This window comes from Melopsittacus undulatus, chromosome 9 (assembly GCF_012275295.1).
Source record: "Melopsittacus undulatus isolate bMelUnd1 chromosome 9, bMelUnd1.mat.Z, whole genome shotgun sequence".
NCBI lineage: Eukaryota > Metazoa > Chordata > Aves > Psittaciformes > Psittaculidae > Melopsittacus > Melopsittacus undulatus.
This window is the reverse complement of record NC_047535.1, coordinates 13,560,003-13,572,815: the sequence shown is the minus strand read 5'-3', so window position 1 is coordinate 13,572,815 and position 12,813 is coordinate 13,560,003. Positions and strand designations below refer to the sequence as shown.

Below are 12,813 nucleotides of genomic sequence, written 5' to 3'. Positions count from 1 at the left end.
CTTTTGGCTCTTGTGGAGTCAGTCTAGGGCAGGAGAGGAGAGGGAGGGGAGTTGAGGGCTTAGTGGTCCCTAGAATCAAGCTGGCCCCAGCCCTGCCACAGCCTTGTAGCACTTTGGGGAACATGGGGTGGGGATGTGCATGGGGCTGGAGGGCTCAGGCCCTGGTCCTGGGTGAGGCCCCATGGGAGATAACCAGGCTGCAGGCAATGTCCCTGGGCAGGCAGGATAAGGGCAGGAGGGAAGGAACAAGCCCCCCTCTATGGTCATACCTCTGTTCTCATGCCCCAGAGCATCCTCTCCTGTCCTTCAAGCAACAGGCTCTTTGGAGCTGCCTCTTCTTTCTGTAGTCCCTTTCTCCATCTTCCTTTATTTTTTACTGATAATTCCTTAGAAAGTGCCACCCTGATGAGCCACCCAGGACACCAAATCTCTGCCTATGAGGAAAGCCCAGGGCCTAGCTGGAAAGGCAGTGCCCTGGATGGAGGGGCTGAGCAAGCGGAGCCACTGGCCACGCTGTCAAAAAGGATGGGCAGCTGCTGACCTGGACAAGGTTGTGATGCTACAGGTATCACTCAAGGCATGGAAGTGAAGGTTAAAGGAATGGAGGTGTTGGGCATTCCTGGTATTATTTCTTCAGCTACTGCCATGCTCTGGGCAGCATCCATTGTCTTCCTGCTTTTGGGAGCATTCAAATGGTGGCAGCAGCATTTGGCTGCTGGATTTGGGGGTGAAGGCACAATACCCCATGGGCACAGCTGGAGGGGAATGTGGCTGGGCTGCCTATGAGCTCCAGGGCTGACAGTCTGCCCCAGCGCCTTTGGGTGCAACTGATACCGGTCCTGGAGCAGCAGCCACAGCCTGAGGCTTCCGGGAAGGGAAGAAAGAACGTGGCTGGTGCAAATTAAGCCCTAGAGCCAGAAGGAGAGCACATGTCCCCAAACAGGCTCACAGATAGGTGGGAAGAACAGCATCTGTGTTTGCTCAGCTGGAGTGTGAAGAAGCCAAGGAGGGCTTTCTGGGATTGGGAGAAGTGGAAGCCTGCAAGCTGTGTCAGCCTTGGCCATGCCAAACTGGGGTGAGTGCATGGGTGGGATGGCTGGAAAAGGACTGGTGGCAGCAGCAGGGTGCCTGTCTTGGGGGGGGTGCATGCCCCAGTGCGATGGCTTGGTGGGATTTGAGTATCCCTGGTGTTGTGCATGTCCTGCTGTGGAGCTGTTTTGTTTCAGCTGGGGGGGTCTCCTTCTTCCTGCTGTGCTCCCCGAGCAGCATCAGCCTGACCTGCAAAGCAGCTCCTCCAACTTGGGCTGGCCTGGAGTTTCCCTCCCAGTGCCTGTTGCAGGGCAACTCCAGCAAAGGGAGCTCCTCATCCCTGGGAAAAAGGATCACAGCGCCCTCACTGCCAAATGTGCTCTTCACCCAGCTGGGCTTTCCTGTTGGCACATGTGCAGGAAATCCAGAGCAGGGCAGCGGAGCTGGTGCAGAGCCTGGAGCACAAGAGAGATGGGGAACGGCTGAGGGACCTGGGGGGTTCAGTCTGGAGAAGACTCAGGGGGGACCTGACGGCTCCCTACAAGTGCCTGACAGGAGGATGGAGCCAGGAGGGCCTGGGCTCTGCTCCCAAGGAACAAGGGATGGGACAAGAGGAAACGGCCTCAAGCTGCACCAGGGCAGGTTTAGATGGAGCTGAGGAACAATTCCTTCCCCAGAGGGTGCTCAGGCATTGGAACAGGCTGCCCAGGGCAGGGCTGCAGGCACCGTCCCTGCGAGTGTTCACACAGCGTGGAGACGAGGCCTCAGTGCCATGGGTTAGGGGTGGCCTTGGCAGTGCTGGGCAATGGTTGGACTTGGTGAACTGAAAGGGCTTTTCCAGCCTGGTTGATTCTGTGATTCCATGATTCAGGAAGGGGGTGTTTGTGTCTCATTTTCAGGCCTGTGCTGTGAGCAGTGGCTCTCCCTGGGCTTTCAGGAAGGTGCTGGGACCACAGCCCAGCTTTAGGTTGTGTCCTGTGTCCCACAGGCACCCCCAGCCCCTTTCTCCCTTCCCCAGGCTGTGGAATCCCACCCAACCCCACTCTGTGTGCAAGGGTAAAGGCAGTTGTGCCTTTTAGCTGAAGTCTGTGTTATGTGGGCATGGAGAACCAGAACACTTCCAAGAGACGCATGTCCTGGCTGCCCGTCAGCCTCATGGTAGAACACCAGGCACCACTGTAAAGGAGGCTGTTTAATTAAAAGGTACTGCAGGTTCATGTTTATATATATTTATTCTAAGCTTAAATTTTCTTTTTTGCCTTTTAGAATGTTTCCCTTTTCAACTCTTCTTGTGATAAGAGCAGCAGTCAGTGGGGTTGGACTTTAAACTGGAGGGTTGGAGGGTTTGTAACTGGCCCAGAGGCCAAAACAGGCAAATGACAGCAGAGACAGGCAGAGGATTCCTTTGGCTGCCTTTGGGCAGCACAGTGGAAAGGGAAAACACTGGCTCTGAATGGGAATTCCTGGAATACGCTGTTGTAGATCTCAGCAGCTCCCTGCGAAGAGGGACAAGATCCCATCTGTGCCGGAGGCAGAGGAAAGGGTTGTAAGCATTTTCCATGGGAACACAACCCAAACACTAACCCCCAACTCCTCCTCCCCCCAGTGACTATTTCCAAGGCTGTATTTCTTGTCAAAGCTGGTGTTTTCAGTGCTCCTGCATAACATAAGGGTTTGTTCCATCCTCTCCTCCTCCCTGTGCCAGCAGGTCCTGCTTGGCACTGGGATTTCTGTGGAAACGGCCACTTCCTGCAGATAGCCAAGTGTTACTGGGAATGAAGCTCTGAACTGTTTGGAGAGGGGTGGAAGGAGGCTTGCTTTGCCCTGCCTGCAGCATGACATGTGCTCCACCAGAGCACATCCAGGATGGGGATCAATCACTGCCAGCAAGTCACAGTGAGGATGTCCTAAACCTCAACAAGCCCCAGCATGAAATGCAAAGAGGCTGCAGATGAGATTTAAAGGGAGATTCCAAAGTGGCGATGCAATCCCTGTGCCCACCTGTTTCACTTGGCTTCCTGGGTTTCTTGGCTGGATGTGCACTGCCTTGCTAATGACCATTACTCCAGTGCTTGTAATTGGTCCTGGGAGTGTGGAAACAGTCTGGCTCAGCAGTGCTTCATTTCTCAGCCCTCCTCACCACCAGCATCCCATGCTCAGGCTTGCTCCATGGTGGCACAGCAGCCCCTCTGCAGGGTCAAGCAACTCCACAGACTTTCCAGCACCTAAACTGAGCTGCAGCTCCCAGCCAAAGAGATGAACGAGATGTGTGGAGTGTGTGCAGCTTTGTTTCCTCCCTCTGGAGTGTGGCCAGGCCAAGCTGCTCCAGGCAGGCAGGGGCTGGTGCCTGTGCAGCTCCCTCCACAACTCTGTAAATGCTGTGAGGGAAAAAAAAATAGAATCGCAGAATGGTTTGGGTTGAAGGGACCTTAAAGCTCATCCAGCTCCAACCCCTGCCATGGGCAGGGACACCTTCCACTGGAGCAGCTTGCTCCAAGCCCCTGTGTCCAACCTGGCCTTGAACACTGCCAGGGATGGGGCAGCCACAGCTTCTCTGGGCACCCTGTGCCAGCGCCTCAGCACCCTCACAGGGAAGAGCTTCTGCCTAAGAGCTCATCTCAGTCTCTCCTCTGGCATGTTAAAGCCATTCCCCTTGGCCTGCCCCTACATCCCTACAGTCCCAGATGAAAAGCCCCTCTCCAGCATCCTTGTAGCCCCCTTCAGACACTGGAAGCTGCTCTGAGGTCTCCACACAGGTTCTCTTCTCCAGGCTGAACAGCCCCACTGTTCTCAGCTGTCTCCACATAGGAGGTGCTCCAGCCCCTGAACATCCTCATGGCTCCCTCTGGACTTGCTCCAACAGCTCCATGTCCTCATGCTGAGGACCCCAGCACCGCACACAGGACTGCAAGGGGGTCTCCCCAGAGCACAGCAGAGGCGCAGGATGCCCTCCCTGAGCTGCTGCTCACGCTCTGGAGGTGCAGCCCAGCACAGGAGGGTTCTGGGCTCAAATGCACACTGAAGCCGGGTCATGGGGATCTTCTCACTCAAAACCCCCAAGTTCTGCTCCTCAGACGGCTCTGAACCACTTCTCCATCCAGCCTGTAGTTTGGGATTGCCCCGACCCAACTGCAGGACCTTGCATTTGGCCTTGTCCTTGTCTCCATGTGGTTAACAGTAATAATGAATCGTAACCACATTCAAAAGCCACCCCATCCCCGTCCCGTGTTCAGCACCGGCTGCGTGTAAGGCCCGGGGGATCACCCTCCTCCACCCTTCCTCCTTGAGGCCTCTCCCTCCGCCACCCCAACACCGGTGGGCGGTACGGCCGTGACGCTCGATACGGCGGCGAAGGGGGGGGGGGGGAGGGGACCGGGAGATCCCCCCCCTTCACTTCCATTGAGTTCATCGTTAATGGCCGGTACGAGCCGCTTTACCCTGCCCGGTCCCTCACGGCGCCGGGAAGAGGCCGCTGAGGTAACGCGCGCTCCAACGGACACCGGCGGGAGGTGGGGGGAAAAGCCTGGGGGGGGGGGGGGGGGGGGGGGAGCGGTGTCCGCGCAGACCACACCCCCTCGTTCCTATTGGCTGCGGGGCGTTGCGCGGGCCTCGCTCCCCCTCCCCTTCTCTCCGGTGCGTGCGTGCGTGTAACCCCCCCACACGTGTAAGCAGCCCGCCCCGCAGGGGGCGCTGCCATCCCGGAAGTGAATGGGCTGGGGGGGACAAAAGGGAGCGCCGCCTCTCTCGCCTTTACCGGAGCCGCCGCTTTCCGCTTCACCGGGAGCCGCCGCCAAGCCCCCCCCCCCACCTCCCGCTGCCGAGCGCGGGCGGGAGTTGAGGGAGGGGGGGCTTGGCTACGAGCACGTGCGCCCGCTCCGTGAGTGGGGAGGGGGGGAACGGTTTCCGCGCGCGCCGATGTAAACATTCCACAAAAGAGGGGGCGTGGCCTCGTCGTTGGGGGCGTGGCCTCGTCCCGCCGCGTGGGCGGGCTCCCCCCCGCCGTGACGTTCGGCGAAGCTCGCTCGCCGATTGGTTAGTGGTTTCCGCCCGTAGCCAATAGGAAAGCGGAGGAGGCGGGATCACCGAAAAGGGGCGGGACGCACTGCTTATACGGACATTTTTCTTCGGCGGTCGCTGCACCCCCCCTCCCTCTTCAACACTCCCCTCCCTTTCCTCTCCACATCCCCTTCCTGGCGGCCTCAGCCAATAGGAGAAGGCGAGGTAGGCGGGATCAAGGCGCTGATTGGCTTCGCGGATGATGGGCGTGTTGGCCGAGCAATAGGCGGTCTCGGCTCCCCCCCCTGAGCGGAGGGGGGCGGGATTTCCCGGGGAACAGAGAAGCGGGCAGCGCTCCGCCGCGGCGGCCGACAGACGGTTACTCCATCTTACCCCCCCCTCCACCGGGAGAACCCCACACACACCTCCCTCCGCCCGGGGCCCCGGTGCCGCCCCGGCCCGCCCCCTTCCTCCGGGAGGAGGGGCGCGGGGACCCCCCCACCTCACCTCACCGGGGACAGCCCTCCCGGGAGGGGCCCGCCGCCCCCTGACCCTGAGGGAGACTCGGCCGTAGCGAGGGCCCGCTTCGAGGTAAGCGGGAAAAGCATGAGGGGGGGGGGGGGGCGCGGAGGGCGCCAGGCCCGGTGCCGGCCCCCTCTGGCGACCCGTAGGGGGCGGGGCCTGGCGGGTGGGGGGAACGGTGGTGGTGAGGGGGGGGTGTCCGGTCCCTGCTCCCCGTCCCCGGGGAGCCCCGGCCCGCGCGGGCGGTCTTGCGTCCGTCCGGCCCCGCCCCGCTGTGCGCGAAGGGGGTGTCCCGGCCCCGGCATGGCGGGAGCGGCGGGCGGAGCGTGCGGCGGCCTCTGGGCGCGCTGCGAGGCGGGCACCTCCCGCCCCTCCGCACGCCCTCCGCCCGGTGCCGCTCCCCGGGCTGCGGCGGGACCGCCCCCGCCGGCTCGCTCCCGCATTGCCCGCCCCCGGTACCGGCCGCATTGCAAGATGGGTCCTTCGCCGGGGCTCCTCCCCCCGGTGGGGATCCCAGGAGTTAAGGGGGGGGGGGAAGGACGAGGCTCTCCCGGTCCCGGTGCCCGCCCGCCCGCCCTAACTTCCCGCTGAAGTTGCCGTTCAAAGGGCCCCGCACCGGTCCCGTGGCCACTCGCAACGGCACTGGCGCCGCTGGGGGCTCTCCTGTGGCCTTTCGGAGAGCCCCCGCCGCGGTTTTCCCAGTCGATACCCTGGGGACCTGTTGGAGCGCATCCGGATGTACGGAAACCCGGGAGCTCCTCTCCCCCGCGTTGATTTCTACGCGATTGCCGTAGCGAGCCGGCTTCCCTTTGTACGTGTCCCCTCCACGCCGCGCACTTGTCACAGCCCCGCGCTTGACATTTCAGCCCGTTTATTTCTTTAGCTTCTTGTATATGCATAAAAACCGCTTCAGGGTTTTCCTGGGATTCAGATAGAGCTCAAAACAGGAACGTGCTTGGCATCTGCTTAACTAGATACCATCTCTCCTGGCCCGGGCTCAGAATGAGTTTTAATCGTTGTTATTTGTGCTAATAACATGTGTCTGATGGGAAGTGTCTGTCCCCGAAGAAACAACTTTATTTAGGGCACTAAAATGGTGCGAAACAGCAAAATAATTTGTATAAAATAGCACTGGAGCAAGTTATTAGCTACATCTTGAGCTGTGTGTGGATCTTTAATCTCCTGCATGGTCTGGAGGGACCAAAACCTGGTTCATATGGTAAAGTGGAGCTCCAGAATGACCTTATGTTTCTTCTCTAACTTGTTGCTTGTATGTTCATCAGGTGTGCTAAAAGGTGTGGGGCCAGTAAACAAGTGGGAAATGCCCTGCTTAATTCAGTACAGCTCTGTCTGTGCTCCAGTTTTCCTGTCCTAACTTCTGATTTGCTAAAAAATTACAGTTTCAGAGAGGTAGACATTGTTCTAAAGTACTGTGCTCTTAAGACTATAGAATAAAATGGCCCCTTGTGTTAGTATGATCATTTTAAAGCACCTGGAAGATTCCTTCATCACCGAAAAGCACCTTGGCAGCCTCGTGGCAGCCTTGCTGGATCTCCACGTGCAGAAACCCACTTTTTAGGGTTTCTTTCTTTGCTGCCTGGGTGAAATGAGTGGGTTTTTTTTTCAGGCTCTGCAAAAGGAAGCCCTTCTTTTTCACCCCAAAGCTTCTCATATTCGTCCTTCCCACCCACTGCTTCTGGCTGAGGTCAGTGGTCTCTTGGCATGAATTTGTTTGTAGAGCTTCAATGTGATCGTTCCCCCAGTAAAACTGCAGCAATTCTTTAAAGTTTGGGGTACCTCTAAATAATTAAAGCTGCTTTTGCAAGCAGGGTTGGGAAGGGGGATGCTCTCCGGATCGCCGCGAGAGCCTCCACGCAGCCTCCTGGCACGTGTCGGGCTTGGAGTTGGCAGGCACATCATTTATGTTTCCAGGATTTATGAATCGTTTTCTGTCCAGATTGCTGTTCTGGTCTTCTCCAGCCTTGGAACGCTTTTATGGCTCTTAAAGCTGGAATAGGAGGGAGTCCTACACTAGCTGGCACTTCAGTGCAGTAGGCATGGGGTGCACTTTTGGGGACGTGCTCCTTATTTCCAACTCCTGTGGGGTCTTTGCTTTCTTTATTAAAACAAAGAAAACTGATAAATAAAAATATCCTGATAATACCCTCTGCACATGGGGAAAGTGGTGCTGACCTCTGCATGGAGTATAAAGCTGGGTTTGGATCATCCTTTGCCAAAGCAATGCACAGATTAGTGCCTCACCAATGTGCTACACATCTGGGTGAGTCCAGGGGGGTTTATCTGTGTCGTGTCTACCTCATGGCAAGTGCACCGTGCCACCTTGCATTAAACTCTCCTATCTGCTCCCAGATGCTTTCCCAGCACCTTTTTCTTTTGGGGATGACTCTCCCATCACAGATGTGCCTCTCTGTAGTGGGGCCAGGGACTTAGTCCCATGCTACAGGCAAAGGATCTGGGCTGTGTGGCATGGTGTAGAAAGCGCCCTAACGATTGTTAAACAGGCTGGGTCATGCTCTGGAAGTCATCTGGCTGGGTTAGAGCACACACGGCAGTGCTGGCACCTTGGCCAGCTGCTTTCCAGCAGGCACCGTGATACACAGCATTGAAATCTTGTCCCACTGGATATCTGCAGGAGCTCCAGGATCAGAAGAGCACCTCCAGGGGCTGGACCCGGAGCTGCTCCTGAGGTTTGATTTCTTTTTCCCCTCAAAAAGAAGCCTTTAAATCCCCCCTGCTTTCATTAAACATCACACAGCTCCAGCTGATTTCCCTGCCCTTTTTCAGCAGGGACAAAACTCCTCTCCAGTGGTGCTTTCACAACTTGGTCATGCAGACCATGCTGTCCCCAGGCATGTTGTGGTTCCAACAGGTGCCCAGGCAGCAGAGCTTCCCAATTGGCTTTCTTCCTATTCTCTGTTTGCCTTTCCCTTTGAGGAGTGAGTAGGCAGAAGGGAAGCTGGGCATGAGGAGGGAGCTGTGTAGGGCCAAATCCAGCCTTTTCCTCGCTTTGTTCCTTTCCTTTTCATGTCAGTGCTGCCACTCCTCCCCGCAGTACCAGAGGGAAAGGATGTGCTCCACTTACCTTTATCAGTCCCACTGGTTTACGTGAGGTAGATGGATGGGGAAATCCACTGATGAAGTTGGTGGGGTTACTGAGCTGTAACATATCTTGTTTTAAGCTTCTTTTCTGGCTTTACCAGCCGAGGACCCTGCATGCGTTTGTGATACATCTGCCTGATGCACCCTCCCTGTAGCACTAAGCAAGGCTGGTGAGGTGGCATGGGTGGGAAAATTGGAGGTGTGTTCCTGCATGGTGCCTTTTCCTTGCAAAGTGGGACTCAAAAAACCTCAGAAGATTAAACATAAAATGCAGGTTTCGTCCTCCTGGAGGCAGAATGTGGCATGCTCTAACTGAAGTTAAAAGTACCTGAAGTTTGTGACTTGCTGTCAGTCATTGCTGTATTTTGGGGGCTTTTTCTTCTTCCCCAACCCACAAATTAACATTACAGATGATGCAATTTGTATCAGGGCTTTCTATGTCTTGGAGTCAAAGTCAGTAAGGGGATGCCAGATGTGTGCTACATGCCTGAGAAGACCATGTAAAATAAGTGTAGACTGTTCATAATGTCACCACAGCAAAAGGCAAATGATACAACTCTGACACAACTGATTGTGGTTATCCTTGAAACAGTTAGCTGGGCTTTGCCCCCAGCAAGGATGCTGAGAGAAAGCTGTTGTCACTAAGGGTGGAAGAGGGTGGAAGTGTCCCTTTGAGCAGGAGGCTTCGGCTAAATCAGTTCAAAATGACATGCCTAGTCTTGGGTTTCATCACAGCCTTTCTTCCTTATCAGCTGTCTGTAGGAGGGGTAGGACTTGCTGCACAACAGATCTCTCCAGCTTTTGAATGGAGTAGATCCTTGGAAGATGCCAAGATCGCAGGAGCTCTGTGAGGAAGTGAAAGCACATCCCTCAGTGCTTTCCCCTCTCCCTAGAGTTTCAGTGGTGGTGGATGCACAGATGAGCATCACTGAGCTTCATGTGAGTCCAGAAGACTGTCAAGATCATCTCTCTGCTGGGATTAGAAAAGCCTGTGCATGAGTGATCTTGGTTAAGTGATGGTCTGCTGTGAGCCGCTCTCACACAGCGATGCAGACCCCAAGTAGGAGTTTCACAAGGTATTATCTAAGAAGACTGACTAATGCTGTTGGCTGTTGCCCATAATATTGACTCTTTCTATATACATATATATATTAACTGTAATATGAAGTGTTAAAGTTGAAACAGGTACAATGCTTGGATAGAAGCAGAGTCCCAGCTTGGCTAGCAAAGGTGAGGGAAATTCAGAGGAAAGAACCACCTAATGAAGCTTTAATTTTCACTGAACAGCAGCTTTAATCTCAACTGTACAGCAAACTGCATTTCTGGAAGATTGCTCACTTGGTCTACAAGAGCTTCAAAACCTGATGTTGGTGCTGCTGGTGTGTATGTGGTGGTGCTGCCATGACTCCCACAGCCTCATAGGACTGAGATGTTTGGTGGCTTCCCAGGGAAAAGGCTTAGATCAGCCTGAGGTAGTGTTTTAATCCTCATAAGGGCACATGAGTCCTCCAGCCATCTCCTGTCCTCAAATAGCCTCTGCTTGAAAGGTTGGTTAGTCCATCGGAAGCAATAAGTGTGAGGTGGCTTAGGGAAGGAAGATGCAAGGGTGAGAAGCTTAACACCACATAACACACTATGTGTATGTATATATGTACACACATACACACACACCCCCCTTAGTGCAGACAGCGTGTTAAGCCTGCTGAGCCATTTTGCTTCTTTACAGCAAATCACATGTGAATTTTTGGAGGGAATGCTTCTGCTTTTGGGAATTTTGCATGTACATGTCTCAAACCAGCCGCTCTTGGTTGCTCCTGGGGGCAAGGAGAGCTCTTGTGCCAGTGAAGGGGTAAGGGGCAAACCAGCCTGGGAGGTGAACAGAAAGTGGAAGGACTGGCTGGGATACTGGTGTCTAGAGCAGACAGGTGTCCAAGTTGGTGAGTGGGTTATAAGTAGATGCCACCAAAGTTTTGCCCAGACTTTATGCATGCAGTCAGCCATTGTCATGCAAAATCCTGGCTAGGACAGCTCATGGGATGCTGGTGGTGCATGGTCAGATTTGCTCAGTTTAGTGCCAGCCCTATTAGCATAACAGCATGTCTTTCCAAAGCTGAATGTGGGCTGTGCTCAAGGGGAGTAGCTTCACGTTAACCTGCCTTGCTCTTTATTTGTCAGCAGAGACCAGCCAAATCAAAAGACAGCCAGCGCAGGCACCATTAGCCAAATGAGCTCCTGGAGTGCACTCCTCTGCTTTCCGAGTGTGTGCTGGAGGTCAGACCTACTTAGGATTTGTAACTTGTACATCAGATCCAGTTAGTGAGCTTTCCCCTTTAGCTGGGGTGAGGAGTCCTCCTCTGCCTCTGTTGGCTTCTGCCTGCTGGGTGCTTTGGGAACCTGGCAAGGGACTGTTCTGAGAGGTTAAACTTGAACAACTCCAAAAAGACATCTTCCTTCTTGTCCTACCCCCCTCCAAGTGAAAGGAGAGACTAGTAGAGAGGGGCACAGATGGGAAAATGCTCCATCACCTGTGTTTTCAATCCTACCTTGATCTATTCTGAACCTGTCTCCTGCCAGTTCCTGTGTACATTTGACATGCACCAAGATATTGGTGAATGATCTTTGGGTTATTTGGTTAATGACAGATTTAGGCTGTGATGAGCTTGTAGATGGCAATTGGCTTAGTCGGCTGTTGTTACCATTATTCTGGGGGAACTTCATTCCCTCTTGCTTATCCATGTGTGCACATTAGCAGTGAACGTGCTTAACTGCATTAGGACTGAAAAGTACTTGCTTTGGAGAGGTCCTGATGAATTAGAGGTGGAAGAGGGTGCATTTCACTCTTCTTTATCCCTCAAACACCTTAATAGGGTCTATATGCTTTTGAGCACCCAGTGGTTTGACAAACAACACATAACATCTCAAGAATGTCGATAACTGTCAGTGCATAGAAAGCACTAGGATTTGCACCCTTCACCTTGGTGCTGGGGGAGCATGATGCTGGGAGCACCATGGGTGTGTAGCATACAGCATCCAAAATACTCCTGGTGTAGTAGTGGGTCTGTGGGTTTCGCTGAACTTGTACATCAGAGTGTATTAAACAGAGAACGTTTCACATGGGGGCTTTGTAAGTGATTTCACAATCGGATTACATGTCCTGCTTTTTGCCTCCTCCTTTCCCCTTCCTCCCATGTATTTAAAGCATCTCTCACAGTTGTTTCTCATCCTACCTGGGCTGTGCAGGAGGGGTTTGTTTCCATGCTTTCAATGTAGGCAGCTTTGTCAGGCTGTGTGTAGGTAACACACCATCCCCCAGTCTGTGGTGTTCGGATAGTGCATTCAATGAGAGTTGCCTTTGCTCAGGGTCTGTGTGTGCTGAAGACATCTGTGCTATCAATGCCTTTTAAGTGAGATTGAAGAAACTATTAACTTTAAAGCAGAGTATTCAATTTCCAGCAATAAGGCTATGTTTTTGGGTTATAAAACATGGTTGCAGAATGCTGAATCTTAACTCTCCTATCTTCAGCTATCAGAAACCTTAATGAATAGAGAGGAGCTTGCCCTGCCTGCTCCTGGTGAACTTGGCGTCCACGGCACAGGCAGGGAGCAATGAATCGATTGCCTTTGGTAATGGGTTTGTTTTTTGCAGGTTTCGTTGTGCTTCCCGAGCATGAGTTCAGAATGAAGCGGCGATTGGATGAGCAGGAGTCACCCGTGTATGCGTCGCAGCAGAGACGTATCACCAGCAGCACTGAAGCTTTCCAACACCAGCACCGCGTGCTCGCCCCGGCACCTCCGGTATATGAGGCAGTTTCTGAGACCATGCAGTCTGCCACGGGGATTCAGTACTCAGTAACTCCCAGCTACCAGGTGCGTGTGCTCATAGAATGGTTGTGGATGGAAAGGACCTTAAGCTCACCCAGTTCCAACTCCCTGCCATGGGCAGGGACACCTCACTATTAGACCGTGTTGCCCAAGGATGTGTCCAGCCTGGCCTTGAACACTGCCAGGGGTGGAGCATTTACCATTTCTTTAGGCAACCTATGCCAGTGCCTCACCACCCTCACAGTAAAGAGCTTCTGCCTTAGATCTAATGTGAACTTTCCCTGTTTCAGTTTGAACCCATCACCCCTTGTTCTATCAATACAG

At 54.2% G+C, this 12,813-nt stretch overlaps 1 protein-coding gene across 1 annotated transcript in view; it reads left to right on the top strand.

The window, feature by feature from the left end:
* Positions 1–5,327: 5,327 nt before the first annotated feature.
* The window catches only part of SIN3A (SIN3 transcription regulator family member A), a 32,795-nt gene continuing 25,309 nt past the window's right edge, over positions 5,328–12,813 (top strand). The window contains exons 1-2 of the mRNA XM_034066119.1: positions 5,328–5,616; positions 12,314–12,534. Coding sequence (XP_033922010.1) covers positions 12,346–12,534 — 189 coding nt within the window. The 5' untranslated portion in view covers positions 5,328–5,616; positions 12,314–12,345. The remainder of the gene's footprint in view (positions 5,617–12,313; positions 12,535–12,813) is intronic.